General features: G+C 21.6%; 1 protein-coding gene across 2 annotated transcripts in view; it reads left to right on the forward strand.

The window, feature by feature from the left end:
* Positions 1–27,410, forward strand: part of LOC127288108 (tachykinin-like peptides receptor 86C) — a 60,097-nt gene that overhangs the window by 25,387 nt on the left and 7,300 nt on the right. Inside the window, exons 2-5 of one of the 2 annotated variants that reach the window (XM_051315369.1) lie at positions 1,333–1,546; positions 20,693–20,827; positions 24,423–24,503; positions 26,976–27,126. In XM_051315369.1, coding sequence (XP_051171326.1) covers positions 1,333–1,546; positions 20,693–20,827; positions 24,423–24,503; positions 26,976–27,126 — 581 coding nt within the window. The remainder of the gene's footprint in view (positions 1–1,332; positions 1,547–20,692; positions 20,828–24,422; positions 24,504–26,975; positions 27,127–27,410) is intronic. The other variant, XM_051315370.1, reaches the window with a different exon arrangement.

Raw genomic sequence — 27,410 nt, forward strand, 5'->3', positions numbered from 1 at the left:
AGATATCGAACACGGAAAGTGGATAATGTGAGCATTTGTTGAGAACGAAGGCAGCTATTTAAATTCCGTTTGCGAATGAAAGCGCGACATTGGAAATTTATTGTTCGTGTGACGATCAGCCAAAAGAGTCGAGTGAAGTTTTTTTTCATATATAAGAAACTACGTTTCATACATATTGATACAGTCAAAAAAAATTTTTGTTTCCATAAAACATTATAGCAAAATAAATAAATTTTATTCGTAAACCATCGATGTCTGATGGAAAATAAATTTATACTACTTGGGAAAAAATTTTTTTTTCTCTTTTAATTTTTTAAAAATGAAAATACCGACAGCAAAAATTTTTTTTCAACTAAAAGTTAGTGAAAATATTTCAAATTTTGAAATAAAATTTTTTTTACCAATTTCTGTCTCCTTTTGGCACTTTTTTCTTTTTCTTTTTTTTCGAAAAAAAAACCACCCCACACTCAATTTAAATTGTAATTCAAAGCTGCAGATTTAAACTGGCGATGGATAAATTTTTAAGAGCTGGTAGTCTAAACTTATTTTAGTGGAGCGGATTATTAACCAATTCGGACGAGGAGAATTCAGATAATTGAAATTGAACTTTTCATTGAAAGTCCATTTGATTTTATATATATACCAATGGTTTCCTTTTCTCGCGCACTCTAGAAAGAAAACTTTTTTTTACAAAAAAATCTCTTTGCAAATTTTATTACAAAATCTTAATTTTTTTTTTGTTACGTTTGGAAATATATTTTTTGAAAATAGAAAAAATTAGAAAAAAAATACAATGAATAAAATTTAGTTGATTTAAATAATCGATTATAAATTAAATATTTATTTGGACCAAATAATTTTTATTTTGAGCTTTATTTGAACCAATAATTTTTGTATTTGAAACAAATACCATTTAATTAAAAAATTACGATTTAATTAAATAACAATTATTTAATACAAATAAATAATTATTCAATAGTCAAGTAACCGATTATTTGTGTCAACCAAATTTTTTTTTTAATTTTCTTAAAAATATTTTTCTACCTTTCTATGGAATATCAAATTTATTATTTTTATAAACTTATGTTTTTATAGAATTATGTATTATAGGGAGTTTATTTTATAAATAAATTAGCATAATTTAAGAGGTAATTTATAAATTGCAATTTAATAATGAATTAGAGTTTATTACATCAGAATTGTTTTCATTATGATAGATTATTATAATACAAAATTATAATTTATAATGAAGCTCCTATCAGTTATGTTATACACTTGAATGGCTTTAATTGAATATTGTATTAATTAAAAAAAAATATATTTTTTTTTCAGCACACAGACGCATGCGAACAGTGACAAATTATTTTCTTGTAAATTTGTCAGTAGCAGATTTAATGATGTCAGTTCTCAACTGCGTTTTTAATTTTATCTTCATGTTGAATTCCGATTGGCCTTTTGGAAGTGTCTACTGCACCATCAGCAATTTTGTTGCAAACGTGACAGTGGCTTCCAGTGTCTTCACACTTGTTGTAACATCGTTCGATAGGTGAGCGAAATTTTTTTTTTTATATGTAATGAAAATTATTTAGAAAAAAAAATTATTATTATGACTTTTATTGTTATAATTAAAATAATTATATATATATATATATATATATATAATTACAATTAAAAAAATTATACAAGTTTTGTAATAATTAGCTATAATAATTATAGAAATTTGTATAATAATTAATTATTAAAATTATAAAAATTTGTATAATAATTAATTATTAAAATTATAAAAATTTGTAAAATAATTAATTATAATTTAGCGATTCTCTGAATGCAAATAAGAAATTATATTTTTAAGCAAGCAGTAGTAAAAGACAGTTATAGTCAGACCAATCGTTTTTTAAAAAGTGTGGTATCAGTAGTATAAGTCAACTTATGACAGGCATAAAAATTCAATTTTCTGTTTTTTAGTTTCAGTAGTAAAAAAAATTGCAGTCAGACATTTAATTTATTTTTAATAGCAGTAGTTATTAACGGTTTTAGTCAGACGAAATGTTTTCATTTTTTTAATAAAAAATTTATCTACACAGTAGTATAAGTCAATTTATGTCAAGCTTAACAGTCGTAATTTTTTTAGTTTCAGTAGTAAAAAAATTTCAGTTAGAATATCAGTAGTATAAGTCAATTATAGGCCAGACATAAGAATTCAATTTTTGTTAGTTTCAGTAGTAAAAGAAAGTTGTAGTCATACTATCAGTAGTACAAGTCAATATATACCAGACATAACAATTCAACTTTTTTTTAGTTTCAGTAGTAAAAATAAATATATAATAATAAATTAAATAAAAATTTCTTTTCAGTAGTATAAGTCAATTTATGTCAGACACGAGTTACAATTAATAAATTAGTTTAATAATTAATTACGGATTTATCAAAATTTAAATAAAAAGAAATTTATTTCATATTTAAATATCAACACTTATTATACATTCAATTTAATATTTAATTGATGGCAATTATATTACATTATCTTTGCATATAATTATATTATAGAAGAAAATGGAATCTAATTACAGTGAAAAGTTTGAAAGAACGAACAATGGTGCCATAAATGCGGTTTATTATCTATAATAAAATTCTCTTCATTTTTTTTTGAAAGAAAGTTAAAAAAAAAAACTTGACATCATATATATTTCTGAATAGTTGAGATGATGAAAATGGAGGTAGCTATTTCTACTCTCTTTATTTGTCATGAGAAGCTTGGAAACATTTGAATATGTACTTGGAAACTTTAGTCATTAAGATTGTTGCCGGATAATGTGAAAATCTTTTCTTAATTACATTTGATATAATAAAATATTTAAATTGTCTCTCTCTCTTAATGTTTCTTTGCGAAACATTTTTTTTTTACATGTGACGGAAAATAATTTTTTTTTTAAATTTATTAATTAGAAACTTTTTATAATAGAAAAAAATATCTATTTTAAAATTGATATTTTTTTATTATAAAAGTTTAAATAAAATTTTTCAATACATTATTTATTGGAAATTTTATAAACCACGCAAAAAAATAGGTTTTTTTAAAAAAAACTATTTTTTTTATATTATTTCTGAAAAAGAAATTTAAATTTAATTAAAATTAAAATCGAGAAAATAAAAAATTTAATTATTCTACGTTTGAAAAAAATTTCTTGTAAATATTTTACAAGGAAAGAATTTTTGTAATTATGAACGCACGAAATAAGACAAATTATGCGGAAGAAAGTTCATTTCAATTTTGCTGTCTAGTTTGGGAATCGGGTTTCTCGAAACATGTTTCGGATTTTTTTTTTTGTTGGTTTTTTTGTTGCGAAAAATCGTTATATATAGTAAGTTAACGTTTTATCGGAAAACGATAAATTTCTCATGCCTTCAACAATACTAAGAAATTTCTGTCAAAAAAAGGGGAGACGTTTGTTAAAAGTACTTTTAGTTCATATATATATATATGTCAAAAATATGTACCTGTAATACATATATTTTATTCATATATTTTAGATATGTATATATATATATTTCTTAAATATATTTTTTACATTTATTTTTTAATACAATGAAATGTTACACTATTTTCATGAATGGTTGTTGTACCTTAATTTTCATTTTTATTAAAAATCACTTTAAACATACACAGAAAATTAAAAGGCATTAAAATAAGCTGCAACGTTTATTATTTTAATCCAATTTTGCTTATTTTAATACCAAAATGAATTAAAATAAGCAAAATTGGATTAAAATAATAAGCGTTGCAACTTATTTTAATGCCTTTTAATTTTCTGTGTAGTTATTTCCTGGAGATAAAAGAAAATGTAGATTTTATTTTCTCAAAAACAAAATTTTCTCTCTCTCTCTTTTTTTTTTTAATTTTCTTAATAACAAAATTTTCTTTGTTTTTTTTCAACTTTTTAAAGAAAACCAACATTTTTCGTTCGTTAAAAAAATCTTTTAATTAGAGAATGTTAAATAGAACTTTTTAGTATAAAACGTTTATTATTCAACGATCGTTTGTGGAATAAATTTTCTACTAAGTTATGATTGTTGAAAATTTTTGAATTCACTAACTACTTTAGATAAAAATAAAAGTTAAAAATCATTTAGTTCGTAAATTATTTCTTATTACTATTATTATAATTAAAATTACTATCGTTATTACTATATAATGAAAAAAATTATTTGATTAAAAAATAATCGATTACTTGATTATTACACTGAAAAAAGGGTTTGGTATTGACAATCAAACGTTTGGTTGGTATTTAAGCAAGCAAAATTTTTTTTGTTGAATCAACAAAATTTTAATTGTCTCAATCAAAATTTGTTTGACACAACCAAAATTAGAAAAAAAGGATTTTTGTTGTCCTAACTAAAATTTGATTGAGACAACTAAAATTTTGTTGATTCAGCAAAAAAAATTTGGTTGCTTAAATACCAACCAAGCGTTTGGTTGTTAATATACCAAACCTTTTTTTCAGTGTATCAAATAAACATTTACTTGAACCAAATAGTTTTTTTTTTATTTAAATAAAATAAATTGGTATTTAAACCAATAATTTCTGTATTTGAAACAAATAGAATTTAATTGAAATAATTATACCATTTAATTAAATATAATAATTAGGTTTAATATAAATAAATTTAATAATAGTCAAAGGAACCGATTTATTGAATGAAAATGTAAATTGTTTCACCTGACTTAAATGAACGATCGAGGAGGTCTATATCAAGTAAAAATTTTGTTATCTATCGGTATTGAAAAAAATAGCAGTATATCAGTATCTGTGTGTGTGTGTGTGTGTAGAAAATAGTGATGCATTCGATCGAATCAATTCAGGGAAACGAGCGACATTGTCATTTATTCTGAGTGTGACAGTTGAGAGATTTTATCTAGTGACATGATTGAGACAATCACAAAGTGGAGACGAGACGATATTCTCGTATTCCAAACGATATTTTTAAAGTGATACAATCGATAAAATCTGTTTTGAAATTTTTTTTTTTCACGTTTCAAAAAAAAAATCTCTACGTGTATGAATTTCCATTCTTTAGATTGAAATTGGAAAAAAAGTGGAGAATTAAATTATTTTTATTTATTTTCTTGATAATTAGAATTTTTTTTTTAAATTTTACTGTAAAATAATAATATATTTTTTTTTAAACTGATTTCAACAAATAAGCAATTTATTATTATTTTAAATTTATTGGAATCACTATAATATATTTCATATATATAAGAGAAATCGATATTTGTAAAAGGGAATTAATATTCAGAGGATGTAAATCTGGACCTTCTTGTCAGCAAGTATTCAATAATTTGTTTACTGCTGTTCACAGTAGTCAGTAATGAACTTTTGATGAAAACAGCGAAATAGTCGCACGTTAATTGAGAGATAAAGTTGCGGCATTTAATTGTTTATAACTTGTAATTATTATAATATTAAATAAATTTTTTATATTTCTTGCAATTATCGATCAACAAAATTATAAAAGAAATTTTTAAAAATAATTAAAAAATAATTTTTTTTCAAATCGTTGATCATAAAAATCTGAAGTTCTAATTATAAATTTTTGATTGATCTATTTTTAAATCATAATAGTAATAATAATAATAATAATAATAATAATATTAACAATAGTAATTTTTTTTTAATAGATGGGAAATTTATTTATTCTCACAAAATGAAGAATTTTATAAATATAACGATTTTCCTCTTTGACAATTGTCTACAGTGAAACTTTAATTTCACAGCCGAGCAGTCAGTACTTATGGCAATTTTACATTGGAATTTAAAAATCGAATTTAATTAACATTCTAGATTTCTAAATGGTCTATTAACAGATGTAATTTTATTTTTTTTGTAAGTTTTACAATCTTTTACATACTCTCTAAATTTGAAATAATTACTTTCTAAATCTGAATTAGTAAAAAATTTTAACTAATTTGAATTAGTAACTCAAATTTTGCTTTTGAATTAGTAAAATTTTTTTTTTTATTTCTAAAAAATTTATTTTATTCAAATACTCGATTACTTGATTATTATCCAAAAAATATATACTTGAAGCAAATAATTTTTATTTGAATTAAATAAATTTTATTTGAACCAATAATTTCTTTATATGTGAAAAAATACCATCTCAAATAATAATTATTTTTGAAATATTTATTTGATAATATTCAAGTAATCGATTATTTGAATTAAATACATTTTTTTCAGTTTATTTTGTTTCTAAATATCATTAACTGAAACGATGAGAATTTTTAAGAAAAAAAATATTGTATTAGATTAATAAAAAAAAAAAAAATTATTAGTTAAAACTAACATTTGGCTAAAACTAACATTGAAAATATTCGTAATAGTTATGCTAATGTTATAGAATAATGTCAATTTAATGTGAGGATTTTGCATATGACAGAAGTGTCTACGCTTTAAATAGTTCCCCCTTATAAATGTTAAAAGCAATTATTATTAGAGCATTTAATTAAATTTCGTAATTGAACAAAAGAAGCAGGTTCTTTTATATTAAAATGCATATTATTCTTTTTTTGATTGTTATATCTTAATTAGAATCTCGCCAAGTTATTTTGCTAATTAATAAAAAAAAAAAAATGTCTTTTTTTTTACACTTTGTCTCACGGTCTTTATACATAACTTAACGATTTATATTAAAGAATAATATGCAAAGTGACTTTTAAATCGTTTTATTATATACGATATGCATTTTATCACGAAAAAAAGTAAATAAAATTGTATAGGTATATAATTTTAATTTTTTTAATTATATATAATTTTTTTTTATATTTTATTTATTTTTTATTTGCTGATACACATTTGATTGGAGTCAAAGGGCGAGTTTCTATATTGCGAATACTCTTTGGTATGAAGCAATAAAACTTTACAGCACGGAAGTCTTAAGGATAAGATTAAAATAAACTCCTACTGTTCTTGTTTTACTTAAGAAGAAACTCCTGTGCAGTATAAAAGTCACAAACAGACTTTGTCAAGCTTTTGATACAGTTAGAACAAGTTACTTTTCCAGATCAAAGTATATAACCCAACCTCAAAAAAAAAAAAAAAAAATTTTAATTTACTCGATATCCAGTAATAGATTTTCTCCTATATTTTATAACTATAGGATACGAAAGCTTTTTATTTATAATTAAATAAAATAAATAATATAAATAGTAATACAATTGATAATAGATAAAAAAAATTTTTTCCCAATTATCCTTCCAACAGAATTCGAACATTTTTTTTTCCATAACTCACCGAATAATTTTTATTTATCCGAATTTGGCAATTTCGGAAAATACGAACAAGCATAGAGACGCATGAATAATATGCGAAAATTAATTTGAGAATTTTTATTTTTATTTATTTTTAATATTAATTTATTATTAATTTTAGACAATTATCTGATTGATCGAATTTTGAAAATCGCGCCAAAATCTTTTTTTTTTTAGGTTATGTTTGTTCGGACATTTTCAATATCGGTCAATTGACGTCGGTGAAGTTCACCAACGTTTATGATCAACGATTGGAAAAAGAAAATAATTTTCAACTATAATAAATTATTTTGCCTTAAAATTATTTTCTTTTAAAAAATTTTGTTGATCAAGAAATGTTATAATAATTTGTTTAGACAAAAAATTATAATAATTTGCATAGAAAAATATTTTTTTTCTTTGAAATTGTTATAATATCATAGACGATGTAAACTTCAATAATGTGTCAATGGAAAATTTGTGATTTAAAAAATTCTAATAAATCTTATGGAATGCAGGGGCGTATTTTTTTAAATTCTACACCGACGAGAGAAAAGATTTCTTTGATTTAAAGAAACCAATTTCTTTGACTTGTTTTCTTTCATTCAAAATAAAATTTTCTTTGAAACAAAAAAAGCTTCTTAGTTTCAAAAAAAAATTTCTTTAATTCAAAAAAAATTTTCTGTGAATGAAAGAAATTTGTGCATTAAATCAAAGAAATTCTAACATTGATATATAGAGTCAGAGAAATATTTATTCGAATTAAAGAAAAAATTTCTTTGAAACGAAGATAATTTTTTTTTTTTGAATCAAAGATAATTTGTTTGAAAGAAATATAAATTTTCTTTGAATCAAAGAAAAATTTGTCAAAGAAATCTTTTTTCTGTGTTTAGTTTTACACCCAGAGAAATGATTTATTTGAACCAAATAAAATATATTTGAGTTAAATAAACGTATATTTGTCTCAGAGCCTACTAACTTATTTATTTGGCGTAAATAAAAATTTTATTTGTTAGAAATAAATTTTTCTTTGGCTCAAATAAATTTTTTATTTAAATGAAATAAAATATATTTGCAACAAATAAAAGAGTTAGTAGGCTCGGAGACAAATATACCATTTCTCTGAGTGTAGGCTTAAATATTTTATTTATTATTTTATTTAAAATTTTTTTTAAAAATAATAATTTAAACAGATCTAGGGAAAAAATTTTTTGAATAAGAATTTTTTTCTCTTTTTTCTTTTGTTAGTTTTTATATGTAATTTACTAGGACATTATTACAGTAAACTCTCTGGGCGGCGCATTTCCTTATCCAATTTACAGCATCTGCCAGAGACGCTCTTAAATATATATATATATACCTACAGGTACATTAAGTTAGGTACAAAAACAACGCTTGCAGGTGTTCTTCTCACACACACACACACATTCGATTAAAATAGAAATGAAGAAAAATCTTATCATAAGTTTTGTGTTATTTCTAACCGTCTAAACTATATGCAATTTGCCTTCTTTTTTTCCCCCAATTATCTAAATAAAAAAATATTCAAGGAAATTAATGAAAAAAAGGAGGTTCATTTAATTAAACAATTTTTTTTTTTTTTGTAAAAATGGAGCTTACACAAAGTGACATGTTGCAGAAAAAAAATATGGCACATACTTTTCATGGTTGTCTAGAACACTTTAAAGTCAAAAAGCTTTTAGCTTCTTTTATTTCTCTTGAAGTATAAGCGTGTTTTATATTTTCGTCAAATGCGATTTTTTTAATATATTTAAAAAAATCAATATAATTTTTATTTATATAAAACTAAGAAAGTGATTTTGTTAATTAAAATTTTTTTTATGTAAAATGAAAATGTAAACAGATATTCTATCTCGTATTTTATATTAATTAATGAAATTGTTATTCGTTATATAACGAATAATATATGCAATTAGTAAATTAGTAATTAGAAGAAATGTGACATTCTTTTTTAAATATTTATTTATTAACAAAAAAGGGAAAATAGTAAAAAAGAAAATAAATTTTTATGAATCAATAATTTTTATTAATCCATAATTTTCATAACTAATGAAAAACTCTTGGAGTTTAAATTTCACGCGGAAATTTAGCATCTTAAAGAAGATTTTGCACTCTTTCAAAAGATTAATGCAAATGCTGGAAGTTTAAAAACTTAATAGAAAACTGTCAGCAGATTAAATCAGTTTTTACGATTCTTTCTGTAATCCTTTTAAGTTGAATTTAGTTTTTTGTTTGATTTTTTTTTTCTATTATAAGCAATTTTTTCCAAACTTATTTTTTTCAAACTTTTGTTAATTTTTCTAATTATTTTTTTTCAAAAGAAAGAAAAAAAAAATATTGAGCATATAAAAGATTGAATTCTATTTTTCATGTGATGAGAAATTTTTAGCAAATATTATGTTTCAATCTAATTTAATTTTAATTTTATTACATGAATTCGCAAGTGTAAATTTAACTTAAAAATTAAATTCAATTAAATTGTCGTGAAAATTTAAATTTATATTGAATTTAACGAGATTACTGAAGTAGAAATATATTTTTAAATTTTCTTATATATTTTTTTTTTAAAAATAATTGAATGAACTTTTATTTTCAATTTTAAACTAAAAATAATTAAATAATATACAATATTTTTTGTCACTAATGTCAAACAAGCGGATTTATAATTTTTAAATTTGTTTTTAAAAAAAAGAAAAATTAATTTTTTTCCAAATATAAAAAAGGAAATAAATAGAATAAAAAAAATAAAAATAGTCATTCATTCATTAATCTTCGTTTATGTCAAAGCAATAATAGCTAAAAAGCTATTAATGTTTTACAGGTCAATGGAAGTCAATCTGTGAAGAAAAAAAATCCAACCCTAAAAAGTAACGATGAAGTGAAACTGCGAGTTTTCAACTTTTTTTTTTCTTTCTAAAAGTTGTCTTTCCATTTAGCGCCAAAAACAAATTATATATAGAGAAATGATATATTTGTCTCAGAGCCAAATAAATATTTATTTGATTAAAAAAAAAAAATTTATTTACTCCAAATAAATAAGCTGGAAGGCTCTGAGAAAAATATATACGTTTATTTCACTCAAATATATTATATTTGATTCAAATAAAATTATTCTCTGGGTATATATTATACTTTAGGAAGAAAAAAAAATAATGGGAAATATAAAGAAAATTTCCTTTTTAAAAGAAAAAACTTGTGAATATAAATTTTTTTTTTAAAAGCAATTTGTTCTTTTAAGTTTTCTACGCAACTTATCGTTATTCGAACTTGTGCCACAGAACAATAGACATTGAAAGTCACCTATCCCCCTTGGTTATACTCGTATATATATACCTATATATATTGTATATTATAATACAAGTATCGGAGGGTAAATATTGGAAGGGCAGATAAAATCAGTATTTTCAGAATAATGCAGTTTTATACTTTAAAAAAGTATATTATTTGTTATTCCATTTGAAAAATGGATAAAACAAGAAAAGTTTAGAATTTCATTATTTTTTATTATTTTATTTTTTTTTTCATTATTTTTTTTATCTCGTAGAGGAAATATATAACGATTTACCCCGGGTAAATAATTTTACATTACAATTTTTTTTTTTTATATTTTACCGGAAAGAGACATTTTTTTAATAAAAATAAGGATTTTTTTGCTTAATTAACACAGTTTTTATAATAGAAGAGATAATAATTATAAAAAAGAGTATTTAGAGAAATTTTTTTAAATAAAAATAATTAACATAAATCCCTATTTATAAATAGGAAAATTAAAAATAAATTTGTTTGAAAACTACACTAAAAAAAAATTTATTTGATTCAAATAATCAAATACTTGACTATATTATCAAATAAATATTTTCTTGAACCTAATAATTTTTTATTGTGAGGGCAATTAAATGATATTTGTTTCAAAATACAGGAATTATTGGTGTTTATTTAATTCATATAAAAATTATTTGGTTTAAATAATTTATTTTTGATAATAGTCGTAACGGATTATTTGAATCAAATAAATTTTTTTTTCAGTATAGAAAAAAATACAGTTTCACAATTTATATTGAATCAGTTCTTTTCTTTTATCTAGTCTAAATAATTCTGTTAGGCACGAATTCAAAGTTTCCAATATAGTTTCGTTTTTTTTTTTTTTTCCTATAGTAATGTTATGTAAATGAGGGTTTTAAAGTTTCTTTTCAATCAATTTCAAAACGACAAAATTCAATTCGAAATGGGATATAATATATATCTGTGTTGAAAAACGAATATCTTTTATTCAATAAAATCACTGTAAATTGTTACTTTTATATTAGGAAACAAATTTAAGAAACAAAATTTTTTTTTAAGCAATAAAATTTATTTTATGTCCTTGGGGAAAATGTTTTGAAATAAAAAAAAAAAACTATCAAACTTTTTTTTTTTATTCACACTAAAGAGAAAAGATTTTATATCAGAAGTTATCAATATAATTTTTATTTATAAAACACTTGAAATTCTCCCTCTCTCTCTTTCACGTACATATTTAAAGAAAATTTATATATGCATATATAATATTTCTTGTTCGAGATAATCCGACCATTCTTTTTTTATTATTAAGATAAATGAGAAGTGCATCAGAAACAAAAACGGAAGTAAATTTCTTCATATATGTTTTTATTTTTATTTTTAAAACCAGTATTTTATTGCTCTGAAAAAAATTCACAATTTATTTCTCATGGAGCGAGAGAGAGATAGAGAGAGAGAAGAAGATAGAGAGAATAAGCTTTTTAACAAAGTTGCTTAATTGGTAAAGTTGGTAAAAAGTTACATTAAAAAAGTATAAAAATTTTTTTTTTTGACTAGAAAAAATTAAACATAAAATAAGTATATTAATTGAGATTAATTTGCAAAACATGTGTGTTTATCAGCTTTCACAATTTCAAGTTTTAATTATTTTTTAAATGAAAAAAAATATTATTTTTATTGCAATTAATATTATGAAATTGCATTTCATTAAGAAATAGAATAAAAAACTCTTTTCAAATAAAAATAATAATAAATAAATTTAATAAATAATAATAAATAAATTTAAAATAATTTAAATAAAATAAATAAATCCAAAATTTATTTTTCCAAAGTTCAAATTTTTTACAAAGACAAAAATATTTTTATTTATACTATTTTTTATTAATACTATTTTTTTATTTATATTATTAATTAAAAAAAATATATATAAATTGTAAAAATATAAAAAAAATACTATCGAAAAAAATTCTAAACAATTATAGTAAAAGAACAAATTTTCAAATGTTAGTCAAGATGAAAATCAATTGTAGTTTCTTGAAAAGGAATATATATCTTCATTCCCTTGCAAGGAACAATAAAATTGTTTTCCTGAATCCCATTGTCAATATTAATCTAAGTTGGAGAATAAAAATCGCCTGTAGAAAATTTTATATAGGAGAATGATATTAGGATATAGCTCGAATTGCACTTTCTATAGAAATATACTACAAATATATATATGTATTCTATGGGGGAAACGAGCAGTTTTTGACATTGTCATTTCGAAAGTAATTTAGAATCCCCAGTCACGTATATCTGCCTTTCTCACTGTCGCAAACTTATCGAATGCGGATGTAACTTTTTCATATTATCTGCGTTGATGGTAGCAGATGTCACATTTCTGTAAAAATGAACTTAAAGTGTGAAACTGTTCAACGAAATGACAGATAACGGATCCATATTGATATAAAAAAAAAGAGGAAAGTTTTTTTTTCTCTCTCAACATGCGAAACATATAACAAATGGCTATAGGTTATGAACTTTATTAGATAATATACTTTAACTAAGATGTATTATTTTATTATTTATTTTTCAAACATATGTGTTGATTAATAACATAAATATCAACAATATGTTGTTTTTTATAATTTTTTAATTTTTTAAATTTATGTCTGACTAAAACTTATTTTTACTACTAACAATATAAAATTAATAATATTGTAATATGTAATAAAAACTTAACTAAAAAAAAAATAATAAAAAAATAATAATATGATTAAAAAAATAAGAAGATAATAATTTCGTGTCCCAATAATATTGCAATTGTAGAACTCTGAGAATGCGCTTTGTCTGACTAAAATTGGCTTCTACTACTGAGATGGCAAAATTACAACAATTACTCTCACTAAGTTTTAACAATGATAATACTTAAATTTAGTACAATAGTATATAATAATACTTGCTGCATATTGTACTTAAAATATAAATTGGCTGATTAAAAATTGACTTATACTACTTTTTATTTATAACAAACAAATACCACTTGCATTTTTTTGTTTGTTAAAGGAACTTTTTGTCAGATTATAATTACATTTTGAATTAAAAGTACTTTATGTCTGACTTAAAATTGACATAACTACTTGTACTCTCTAAATTTGAATTAGTAAAAATGTTTACTAATTTAAATTAGTGACTCACTTTTTGCTTTAGAATTAGTTAAATTTTACTAATTGTTAGTAAAAGTAATTAGTAAAATTTTACTAATTCAGAAGCAAAAAGTGAGTCACTAATTCACATTAGTAAGCATTTTTACTAATTCAGATTTAGAGAGTAAAAGAGAATTTTCCACAGAAAATTATTCTAATTTATTTTGTGATAAAATTTGTGTAATACTATTTGTATCTACTTAAAATTATTTATTCTACTACATTGTCTGACTAACATTGGCTCATACTACTTAAAATAAAAAAAAATTTTAAAAAAATTATAAAATATAAATATTTATATAAATTATTATTATTTTAATTTATTATTTATTTGTAATAATTAAAATTATATTACAATTAAATATACTTGATGTCTGACTAAATTTGGTTTATACTACTTAAAATATAAAATTCTCTAAATTAATTTTTTTATACTCAACCTACAGTTTACTACTTGACAATAAATATTTATAAAAAGTAAAATCTTTACAGACTTAATTATATTGAAATGTATACTTGTTGTCCGACTTAAAATTGACATATACTACTTTAAAAAAATTTCTATCAAATTTTTGCCATTGTTGTACTTTTTTTTTCCTATCGACAAAAATTTTGTAATAACAGGTATTTGTAATATATAGTTATACTTAAAAATCATCTTGTCTGACTGAAACTGATTTATACTACTAAAAATATAAATAAAAATTTAAAAAAACATAAATTTCAATAAAATCAAATTTTCATTTACATCAGTTAGAAATTAAGAGTAAAATATTTATGAAAATAAAAAACTCTTTATCGACTGAATTATATTATAATTAAATATACTTGATGTCTGACTTAAAATTGACATATACTACTGAAAAAATAGAATTTCTAATTTATTTATTTCTATTTTGTGATAAATTATATTTCCGGAGTTGAAAAATTGGAGATAACAGAAATATGGGACAAATTTAATTTGGAGTTTATATTTAAATTAAAAAATATCTAATGTCTGACTTAAAATTGACATTTACTACTGGAAAATAAAATTTTCAGTAAATTATTTCATTCTATCATAATTTTGTTTTATGGAAATAAACAAAATTGGAGATAAAAAAAACTGTGTATATTGTATTTAAAAAATTATATCTTGTCTGACTAAACTGATTTTTATACTACTTAAAATTAGTCGATACATGTCTAGCAGATAGACTTCATTTTTTTTCTTGAAAAAAAAATAAAGAAAGTAAATGAAAAAATAATTATAAAACGTCCAATTTAGTATAGTATAGTATAATTGAACATTATTTTGTCTGCCTAAAACTGTCTTATACTACTTAAAATTTAGTATATTAGTTAATTAATAATATATTAATTGTAAAATATATTTATCGAACAAAAAAAAAAGTTATAAAACGTTCAATTTAGTATAGTATACTTAAAAATCATCTTGTCTGACTAAAATTGACTTATACTACTTCAAAAATATAACAAAAACAAATTTTTATAAAACGTGCAATTTAGCATTCTTTGCATATAAATTACATAGTTTTACTTAAAAATATTGAAATTAAGTTAAGTTTCACTCAATCAATGAGAGAGAATAAAAAAAAAATTAATTTTTTTTTATTGTGACTGATAAATTTAAATTGAGTTCAATTTATAACAGCATGAAGTTTCAAATGATTCTCAATTGAAAAGAATTCAATCCAAGAGATGTAATTGTATTCAATTGCGAAAAAGAATGCATACTGACGTATAAATCGATTTAATTTTAAAAAAAAACTATTTTCAAAAAACATAAAACTACATTTTTTAAGTGTTAATTTTCAAAAATATTTGTAAAAATTTCCAAATATTTTAAATTGTAGTAATTTTTTTACCTCACAAAAGTGTATTTTTACGCATAATGAAAAATTAAATTCAAAAGTAAGATAAAAATTAAATTCAAAAGTAAGATGAAAATTAAATTAAAAATTAAATTAAATTTTTTTTTTGCCTATTACGCAAATAATGAATTATTGTTATTTCAGTTTTGTTTGATATACAGGAAATTTTTTGTTTTTTTTTGTTTCTTTGCTCTATTTGATTTGAACAAATAAAATTTTCTCTACGCGATGCGAAAGGAAATTTTTATATGAAGTGTTTGTTCGTACAAATATTTCTCCGATGGGATTTTTTGGAGCATTTATATCAGTTTACCTGTTCTTTTATTTTCTGTATATATATATATATATATATATATATATATGTATTTGAATTGTTATTTCTTAATATTTATTATTTCAATTAATATTATTGATTTATTTATAAAATTTTGACAAGGCAATGTTCATAAAAATATTTATTATTATCCTTTTTTAAATTTTTTTGTTAGGAATTCTTAATAACTGACAATAAAAAAATACAAATAAAAAGAAGTTATGTGTATTTTTTTGCAAAAAAAAAAAAAATTTTGCTGAAGGCAATAAAAATTGTGCTTCACGTATCAATGTCTATAGTTTGTGATCAGATTGTAGGTCAGACTAGGATGCCTTTTTTTTAAATAAAAGTGTATGTCCGAAGACTATAGTTATATGTGTTTTGTTTGAAGTAAATAAACAAGATCGTCAAATGCTACATTATTAAAGTGAGCTTATCGATTTTATATATATATATATATAGTATATATATTTTTTCCAAAGAAACAAATTTCAAAGCAACTCCCAATAGTCTTTTTTTATATATATAAGTTTATCGGAACTTCTTGACAAACAAATTTTATGTTTTTTGCCCCACTATTTTGGAAAAAAAAGATTTATAAACTTTTATTTCAGTTAAAGCACAATTTTATAATTTTTAAATCACATTTTTTCCATTCATTTACTTATTTTTTACTGTTTTTCTATTTTTCATTGTGTTTTTTTTATTTTTATTTCTTTTTTGGTTTTTATTTATTTTTTATTGTTTTATTATTTTTTGTTTTCTTTATTTTTATTGTTTTTTTGGTTTTTATTTATTTTTTATTGTTTTATTATTTTATATTATTTTTTTCGTTTATATATTTATTAATAAATTAACATTTATATTAAATGTCAAAATTTATTTATTTATTTATTTATTTACATGTAAACGGGCTTACAAAGAAAGAAAAATTAGCCCTTTCGTACCGAAGTACTAAGAATAATGAAACATAAAATATAATGTTTCTTAAAAACCGAATAACAAAAATAACTATAACTAGGTAGCGTTGTTATTACTATCAAAAAGAAAAAGTTTGCGCAAAGACATTGTGAAATTACTTAGCGAAGAGTTAAAAAAATCCAAATTGTTACAATATAAGTTTGCCTCTTCGGACAATCTATCATAAATAGAATTTTTGGCAAAGTTTGATCTATGAAAATTTGTTTTAAACAAAGGGCGATCTCTAAGGTGTTTAAATGGAGCATAAAAATTAATTTTTGACAGAATCTCAGGACAATCGATATAATTATTAAGAATTTTGTATAAAAATAGTAAATCAGTATATATAAAATATGATGAAATTTCAGGGATATTGAATAAGCGTCTGAGATCCGAGTAATCATGATTAAATCTATCGTGAATTACATATCTTTGCCAAGCAGTAAAGCGTAAAAATTTATTTTGAATTTGTTCGAGTCTTAATAATCTATCTTGTTGATAAGGAAACCAAATAACATGATTGCAAACTAAGATCGATCTAGCAAACGAATAATATAATGACTTTAAGGTGGATAAACCCGAAAAACGATTTGCATTTCGCATAATAAAACCAAGAGCTCCATTGGCCTTACTCGCAACATTAGTTACATGTTTATCAAAACTAAGGTCAAAATCAAGTGTTATTCTAAGGTCAGAAACACTAAATACTCTCGGTAGTTCGTCATTGCAAATTTTATACTTAAATAAAGAAATATCACTCTTCCTAGAGAAGGAAATAATGTGGCACTTCTTTATATTTAAAAATAACTTGTTATTAGCGCACCATTCATGCAAACGAAAAAGATCCTTTTGGATTTTTAGGTGATCATCATTATCATTATTGTTATTAACTTCATTTTTATTAATTCTTTTATAAATTTTAAGATCGTCAGCAAATAAGGAAAAGTTGCAATGCCGAAAAACCAGAGAGATATTATTTATATATAACAGAAAAAGGAGAGGGCCAAGATGTGAACCTTGTGGTACACCCGAAGTAGCCAAAAAAGTATTGGAGTAAACATTGTTTACTCTAACTGACAACCACCTGTCAGACAAATAACTTTTAAACCATATAACTAAGTGTTCAGAAAAACCCAGAGCCCTTAGCTTAGACAAAAGAATATCATGGTTAATTTTATCAAAAGCCTTTGAGAAATCAGTATATATAGTATCCACCTGAAAGCCATTTTCCAAATTATTACGTACATATTCAGTAAAAACGCATAAGTTTGTCAAGACAGATCTGCGCTTCATGAAGCCATGCTGCTGAGGTATAATTAACTTAGAGGCATAAGCATAGATAACATCATACACAAGACTTTCAAAAAGTTTAGATATTGCACTTAAGATTGTAATCGGCCTATAGTTGGACACATTAGTTTTACTGTCACTTTTGTGAATAGGTACTACAATACCGCGTTTCCAATTATAAGGAAATATGCCATCTGATAACGATTTATTAAATAATAAGAATAAAGGATTAACAAAAGATGAGCAACATGACTTCAAGATAGTTGCAGGAATGTCATCTGGTCCAGCTCCTTTAGAAGTATCTAGACCTTTCAATTTACGTAAAATATCTATTTTATTTAAAAAAATATCATTTAGAAAAAAATTGTCCAATGAAGGAGTGCTCGAAATATTTGAATTCAGCGCTAAATTGGTATAAACTGATTTAAAATGAATCGCAAAAAGGTCAGCAATGTCTTTGTAATTATTACCATAATTAGTACCGAGATGCATCTCTTTTGGAAATTTATTATCTTTTTTCAGAGAATTAACGTAGCCCCAAAATTGTTTTGGATTAGCTTTCAAGTTTGATTCAACATGTTTAATATAACTATTATAACAATTTTTAGAAAGCTTCTTACACTGCGAACGTAAATAAGAAAAATAATTATAGTCCCTGATATTATGTGATTTTTTATATTGTAAATGAGCTGCTTTCTTTAAAAACGTAATTCTTTTCAATTCGAAATTAAACCATGTTGGGTAGGTTGATTGTCTAATTACTCTAATAGGTACAAAAAAATCAAAACTAGTATAAACATGAGTATAAAAAATATCAACCGCTTCATCAACATTACAATTTTTAAAACAAATCTCCCATTTCACAGCATCTAAAAATCCACAAATTCCCGCAATATTTGCATTCCTAAAATCGTACACGTATTGCACATCAGAAATAGAATTAGAATTACATAGAGAAATGTGCGTATCAATTTCCAATAACAAAGGAGGGTGATATTTATCAATCGGGAGAAACGCTTCATCAGCCAAGTTCAACGTAAAATTAAATGTATTAATGAAAACAAGATCCAAAAGAGAACCAGTAACATTTAAAAAATTATTAACTTGATGTAGATTAAGAAAGTTCATAGTGTCAGATACTATGTTCGTTATTGAATTGTGTAAACGTAGATGGATATTTAAAATTTTTTTTCGTGAAAAAATTAAAAAAATAAAATTTTAAAATAACATTCAAAATATTTCAAATAAAAACTTTTGTAACGTTCAAAACTTTAGTAAATATATATTATATGCATTTAAGTAATTTTTTTTTTATTTTAGTCAGGCACGTACGAGACGAAGTAGTTAAAGCAAATTTTAGTCAGACACAAACTAATTGTAAACGCGTTTGACTAAATATTGACTTCTATTACTTTTGATTTTATTTTTAGAAAAAAAACAAAAGAAAAATAATTATATTTATAATTATTGCACGATTGGTAATGAATTATAAAAATATTTAATTATTAATTAACAATATTACAATAAATATTAAAATACTTCCTAATTTTGAATCAGTAAAAGTTTTAACTAATTTGAATTAGTAAAATACCAATTCGATAGTAAAAAAAAGAAATTGTTTACCATTCATTAGTTAAATTTTACTAATTTAAAAGTAAAAAAGTAAATCACTAATATTCATGTTTCTAAATTTAGTGAGTAGAAAAAATTAAAAATTTTGAAAAATTTGTTTTATATATATTTTTTTATTACTTTTACGATAATTATCGTGATGACAGTTATACATTTTATATTTATCTTATAATTAGAGGAAGATTTAGTTTACATTTATAAAAGGGACTTAAAAGTATAAATTATCTTTCATCAACTCTTAAGTAGTTTCAACGGATTTAGTCAAAACCAAGAGTCTAGAAATGTCTTGATAAGCCAAACTTTAGATTTCATTCTCGCAGCCTAGTTTCTAACTTAAAAGTTATAATATTCAACAATAATATTTTATTTATAATAAATTTTACTGACTTATTATTAATAATTTATTTTTTTATTTTTATTATTTTATTTTTATTTATTTACGAAGCTGAAGTACGCAACGTTTATGATAAACGATTTTTAAAGAAATAATTTTTTAAAATGAAAAATTCTATAATTTTTTGCCTAAAAAATATTTTTTTATAATTTGTTGATTAATGAAAACTACAAGAAATATTTTTTAGGTGAAAAATTATAGAATTTTTCATTTTAAAAAATTATTTCTTTAAAAATCGTTTATCATAAACGTTGAGTACTTCAGCTTCGTATTTATTTATTACTTATTATATATATAATATAATTAGTTATTATTAAATTCTTTTTATTTAAAAAAAAAGTTGTTTCAATAATAATTAAACATTGCATAAAATTATATATACCAAAAAGTTATATAAAATTATTGACCGAACATTATATCGTTGTTTTTTTTTTTTTGGTTTAAATTTTGCAGATATATGGCGATTATGCGACCTCTTAAACATCACATGTCTCGCAAGAGGACAATATTGGCTTTGTTCTCAATCTGGTTCGCCTCAGCCATGTTAGCGATACCTTGCCTTCTATATTCGACTACAAATTCTCGAAGGTAAAATAATATATAACCACACATGTGCGATACTTTCATTTGCATGTTAATTTAAAAATAGATTACTTTCCGAAAATCTTTTATCTTTCAAATATATAAATCTAATATGCAATATCGTACAGAGACTATAAATTTTATCCATTTTTTACGAAACGAAAAAATTAAACGATTGTGAAATTCTTTTTCTCAATAACATTTTTTCCAGAAATTATTATTATTATTATTATTATTATTATTATTAATATTATTATTATTAATAATAATATTTAATATAATATAATAATAATGTATATTAAAAATAAACAATTAAATTTTTAATTAAAATTAAACAGTTTAAAAATAAAATAATATAAAAGAAAATAGGATTAAAATTAATTTTTCCATTTTAAATAAAAAAAATTAATGTTAAATTAGTTGAATAAAATTTTTTAATTAGAGAATTAAATGCAATTAATTAGAATTGGAATTATAGAAACAAGAATTGAATTTTTCCAGTGGAACAATTTTAACTTATGTGCTTCTGATTTTTAGAACTTTAAAAAGTTCATAACTTTTATACTTATTCGAGTAGATTGCGGTGCAATATTCATTAAAATAAGTCGTTAATGTTTTACCAAGGTTTTAAAGGATTTACTCTCTTAAATGGAAGGGAAAATCCTGAGAAGAAACTTGGTAGCAACACTTATTATATACTTTGAAAAACTGAAGTCGTATAAGTGAAAATAAATTATTTTTACTATATAAAAAATTACAACAAATTTTTTTTTTCCAATTTTCTTTAAAATAATAAAAAAATAAATAAAATAAATTTTTCAATATATAATATAAACTTAAAGAAAAAAATAATAAATTCCAAATAATTCCTTCTGTCTGAAATATATTTTTATTTTGTTCAATGGAGTGAAAATTTTAAGTATATACGTTCAATGAAATATTTATTTAATGTAAGTAAAGTGGCTATATAAAAAAAAGGTGGTAACGATTGATTAACATTTTTTTTTATAGTTATTAAAAAAAAAAGAATTTGATTTTTGGAGTTTTGAAAAAATTGAAAATTCTTTTCAACGATTTTTATTCTTTTCTTTTTATTTTGTAAAGCTGCTTATGCAGAAGAGAATAAATATCTTCTAAGAAGCTCATGATGCAACACATTTTTTTTCTTTTTCTTTTTTTTTGAAGAAAGTTGAATTCTTGAAAAGCTATGAAAGAGATGAAAAGATTTGATAGATGCACGTTTATTGAAAAGCTTCTTATATGGATACCAAAGATTCAAACTATATATGGATTTTAAATAAAGTCCTTGAAATTTTAATTATTTATTTGTCTGATTTTTAATTTTTATTTTCTTTTTTAAACATTGGTTTTTTTAAAAATAATTTTCTTACAAAAGAAAAAAAACGAGGCCTTTTCCTATCAAAGTACAAAATTTTATTTCCTTTTTTTATTTTTATTTTGTATTTCCTGTTTTTCATTTTTTTTTTCTTTTTTTTATTTTCTTTTATTTTTCTATTATTTTCTATTTTTGTTTTCAATTTTTATTATTTTTTTAATTTTCTATTTTTATTTTCTATTTTCCAATTTCTTGTATTATTTGGTTTTTTTTTTTTTTTTTATAAATCACAAATATGCGAATGATAATTTGATAATTTATTTATCTCATGTACAAGTTTTGTATATATACCTAAATCCCAGCACTCGACAGTAGTAAGTTTAGTGTTGTTTTCAGTTTGTTGGCTTTGCGCCAATAAAACGTTCACTTAGGACTTTATGAGTATTCTCGCTAGACTTGTGTTTAGTTTTCTATAGTTTCTTGCGAGCGAGTCTAATTTATGACAGTCTGCAAAGTAGTGGGGAAAATACAATTTTCTTCATTGAATATTTCACAAAAGTTATACAATTAACAAATATATTTATGTGTAAGCGCAATCTATATTTATAATATCAAGTTTTAATCCAATTCAATTGTTAATAAACTTTTAATAATCCCGAAGCAACTTTTCAACATATAAAAAAACGAAAATCAATTTTTTTAATGTTCAATATATTCTCATTCCTCTTCATTAAACAATAAACTTCTTTGTATCCAGAATTTTTTTTTTTTTGACAATCTCGAAGAATTCTTGAAACTATTTTTCACAATTATTAATTTTTTTAATTAATTAATTTATTTATTTATATTTTATTTTATTTTTATTTATTTATATTTTATTTTATTTTTATTTATTTATTTATATTTTTCAAAATATATTCAGAATTAAAAATACAATTTGGTTGTTTGATTTGAAAATAAAAAATAATCAAATTAATTTTAGTTTAAAAATTAGAATAAAATAAAAATTGAAATAAAAAAAATATTTTATAATTTTTTTGATTATAAAAGAAAAAAAGTTTAATTTTGATGGAAAAAAGAGGTAAAAATAAAAATAAAATGAAAAATTATAAAATCGTACATTATTTTTTATCTTCTCGCAGCAAAAGTTTTTTTCCCCTTTTTTTTTATATATGTGTTGACGTTAAATAAGAAGTGTCGTTTAAGTTAAAGTAACATTACATCTAAAAAGTTTTTCGAGAAGTTGAGAAAAACATGACACGTCAATTTTTATTCCAACTTATTTTTCTTGTGTGTGGTCTGCAAAACTTTTTATGTGTACTATTCACTTCTTTTATTCAAAGATTCTTAACTAATTTTACTAGTTGTATATTTTTTTGTAACACAATTGGTAAATATTCGAAAAACAACTATATATATTTATTTATAAACAACTATATTTTTTAAATATCTATTATTAAATATTTTTTTATTATTTATTCTATTTATTTTTTTTATTTGTTTTATTTATTATTTATCTATAATTTATATAAAATTTTCTTTTCTATTTTCCTTCAAAAATAAAACTACTAAATTACATTATGTGAAAATAAAAATTTCACGAGTATAAAAAAAAAGAAGTATAAATACTTATTTTTAGTAATTTTTTTTGTGTATGTTTCTTTTACTTTTTTTATGTATGTATGTCACATTTTACGGTTTGTGAAACAAGGAAATTTCATGCTGTAGATTTTGCAATAGAATTAGTTGGAATTAGTACCGTGAATGCTTAACAAGCTTAATGTTCTCAGTACACACATTGATAGGATTTAATCCTATCAGTTTCGGATATATATTTTTTAAAGTAAAAGTTTTATGTACATATTACATAATACAACCCAACTAATATTATATCTATATTATAAAATAATATATTTTATAATATAATAAAAATATAAAAAAAAATTTATTTTATTCAATTAATCAGTTACTTGATTACCTTTCAATTATTTATTTTTTTCAAATAAAAATTATTTGGTAAAATCAATTTTTTGGAATAATTATTTTCCTTTTTTTTTGAAACTATTTTTTTTATAATTTATTAGGCTATTATAATAATATTTATTATTATAAAAATTTTATATAAAATTGTAAAATTAAAACTAGAATTAAAACAATATAGTAAATAAAAATTTATTTAAATTAATTTCATTTAAATTTTTTATCAATTTTACATTTTTATTAATAATAATAAAACTGTTAATAAATAAATTTATTATTTTTCAGATACAATAATGGAAATACAAGAATTGTTTGTTATATGCAATGGCCCGATGGAAGTTATCCAAACAGTAAAACCGAATACATGTAAGTTTTCAAATTTCCATATTTTATTTAAATATTAAAAAATAAATTTTTGATAAAAATTTGAAAATATAAAAAAAAATTGTTATTTAAAATTTAAGATATACTCGTTTGCTGTCGTGTCGAATTTTTTTTTTTTTTTTTTTTTTGCCGCAAGCTTATTAATATTTCACACCATGCGTCAGAGTAATAAGATCTAAGGGTGGGGGTAGGAAATATTAAGCGAAAAATAAATTGAATCTGTGTGGTCAAGTGAAAAGAGAGGAAGGAGATTAACACACGTACTCTATTATGAGAATGACGTGTTCTTGCAAGGTTTCCCCAAGGGGACAATTAAAATACTTTAATCTAATTATACATCAGAAGAAACGAGTCGCGAGTTTTTTTTTTTTTTTCAATTTCTCTCGAAATCTGCGAATAAATGGAAATTCACTTAAATTTTTAACTCAAAGTTCGTATTCAATAAAATGAATGTTTTCTACATTCTTTAATTAAATTCTCTAATTATATTAAAAATTTTAAATTTTAAATTTTTTTCTTTTACCTATTATTAAAATAGATGATACAAATTTTTTTATTAATTAAAAAGGTTCTAATTGATGAGAATATAATTTTTTTTTTAATTTTAATTTTATTTGCAGAAAAAAATTAGTGTGAAAAATAATTATTAAAATTTTTTAAAAAATTTGTTTTAATTATTAAAAATTTTTTTTTAAATCAATTTTCTTTGGAAATAATCAAATTATTATCGAAAGTAGAATAAAAAAAAAAAAAAAGAACATTAGTTTTCGCACGGAAAGTAGAAAATTTATTCCTAGACAAGTATAATTATTATAAAAATGAAAAGAAATTCGATTTGAAAAGAAAAGGTTTCTCTGTTTGCGTTATACAATATGAGAAAAATATTTATTAAACTTGTTTTCAAAGACATTATACACGTAATAATATATACAGAGAGAGAGAAAAAATAACGAGTTGGTGATTATTAAAAAAAAAAAAAAAGAAGAGAGCTTTTAATAAAATTGAAATGAACACGAAAGGTTTATACAGGAAGGTTTTTTTTTCTCCCTTTCTCTCTATCATTTATTTTCCATCAATATCAGATTTTTAATATGCTGAATCATTATGTAATTCGCTTAGCATATAATTTTCTATCTATATCCTTATATGGACTACTCTTTATTATTACAAAAGAATCGTTAATGGTTTATTTAATTCAGAATTTTCTTTGCGCTTTATAAGTCGTTAATTTTACAAAGCGAGAAAATAATGTTTACTTTATTTCTTTCTTTAAAAAAAAAATACTTGTTCTATATAGACTTTTTCCTCTGTTATATTTTTTATTCATATTAATTTTTTTTTTTTAGGAAAATATACACAAAGGAAGAATTTTCATATTGCGACTCGTGTAAATAAATTATTTATAATAATAAATTTTTTATACATTTGTTTGTGTATAAAATGTCATAATTTATCACTAAATGGAACAATATATTTATATATATAGCACGTATATGGTTTGGAGTCAAGAGAGAGTTGAATCGAAAACTTTACGGTTATTTTAACTTTTTTTTTTCTTTTTTTGGTAAACGAGGATCAGACGTAACATTCAAAAGAACAAAAGTTTTATAACATTATAGAAAATTCCATTATGTTTCGAAAATTCCCAACTTGCATCTACTTTATTTGCTTTGAAAAATATATTATTCTTTGTTGTAGAAAAACATTTTTTTGTGAAAATATTTGAATTTTTGTTTTATTTTATTTGTTTCCATAATTATGATAAAATTTATGATTTATTAATTGAAATTAATAATTGAAAATTACCTTCAATATTAAATATACAGAACAAAATTTATTTAATTCAAATTATTGATCAAAAAAATACATTTTTTTAAAATAATTTAATTTAAATAATAAATTAATAATTTTCCGTTTTTAAAATTATTTGTTTTCTAAAATTGTTAATCATAAACGTTGTGGACTTTAGCATCATTCAAATAGTTTACTTGTCTATTAAAAAATAAATATTTACTTGAAGAAAATAATTTTTATTTGAATTAAATATTTTGTATCCGTATTTGGACCAATAATTTTTTGTATTTGAAACAATTACGATTTAATAGACTTAAATAATAATAATTAATCTTTGATACAAATAAAAAAAATACGAATAATTTTATTTACTTTTATTTTTTATAGATAAATAATAATACAAATAAATTAATAAAAAATAAATAAAATTCATATACCTAATAGTCGATTATTTGAATCAAGTAAATTTTGTTTTTTAGGATACAATTTTATATAATAATAATAATAATAATAATAATAAATAATAATATATATTTTATCGTTTTCGTATAGTGGAACAGATATAATATATAATTAATGAGCTAATATAATTTTTTTTTTGATATTGAAGATGATTGTGATAAATATTGATAAACTGTTTTCTTCCCTCCTTTTATACAGATACAATTTAGTATTTCTCGGAGTAACATACCTTATCCCTATGTTGGTAATGGCTGTATGTTACACTTTGATGGGCCGTAAATTGTGGGGCTCAAAATCGATAGGAGAGCATACGCAATATCAAAAAGAATCGATGAAGTCAAAAAGAAAGGTGAGAATTGAGCGCGCGAAAAATGAGTTTCTTTAAAAGCTTTTTCCATTGTAGCTATAAAATCATTGTAAACGACTTTCAAAGTATAATAATAATAATAATAATAGTTCTTTTTTATAGCCCTCTCTAAGTCATTCAAAATTTATATATGAAAAATATTGAACAATCGTATAATTTTTTTTTTAAGAAATAAGCTAAAAATTATTGATAATTTTTTAAATCAATTTTAATTTTAAAAATGTTTGATAATTTTTAAAATCAATTTTAATTTTAAAAATTATTAG

The sequence above is a fragment of the Leptopilina boulardi genome, unplaced genomic scaffold, assembly GCF_019393585.1.
Source record: "Leptopilina boulardi isolate dan_hultmark-lab unplaced genomic scaffold, ZJU_Lbou_2.1 LbouV2_38, whole genome shotgun sequence".
Taxonomy (NCBI): Eukaryota; Metazoa; Arthropoda; class Insecta; order Hymenoptera; family Figitidae; genus Leptopilina; species Leptopilina boulardi.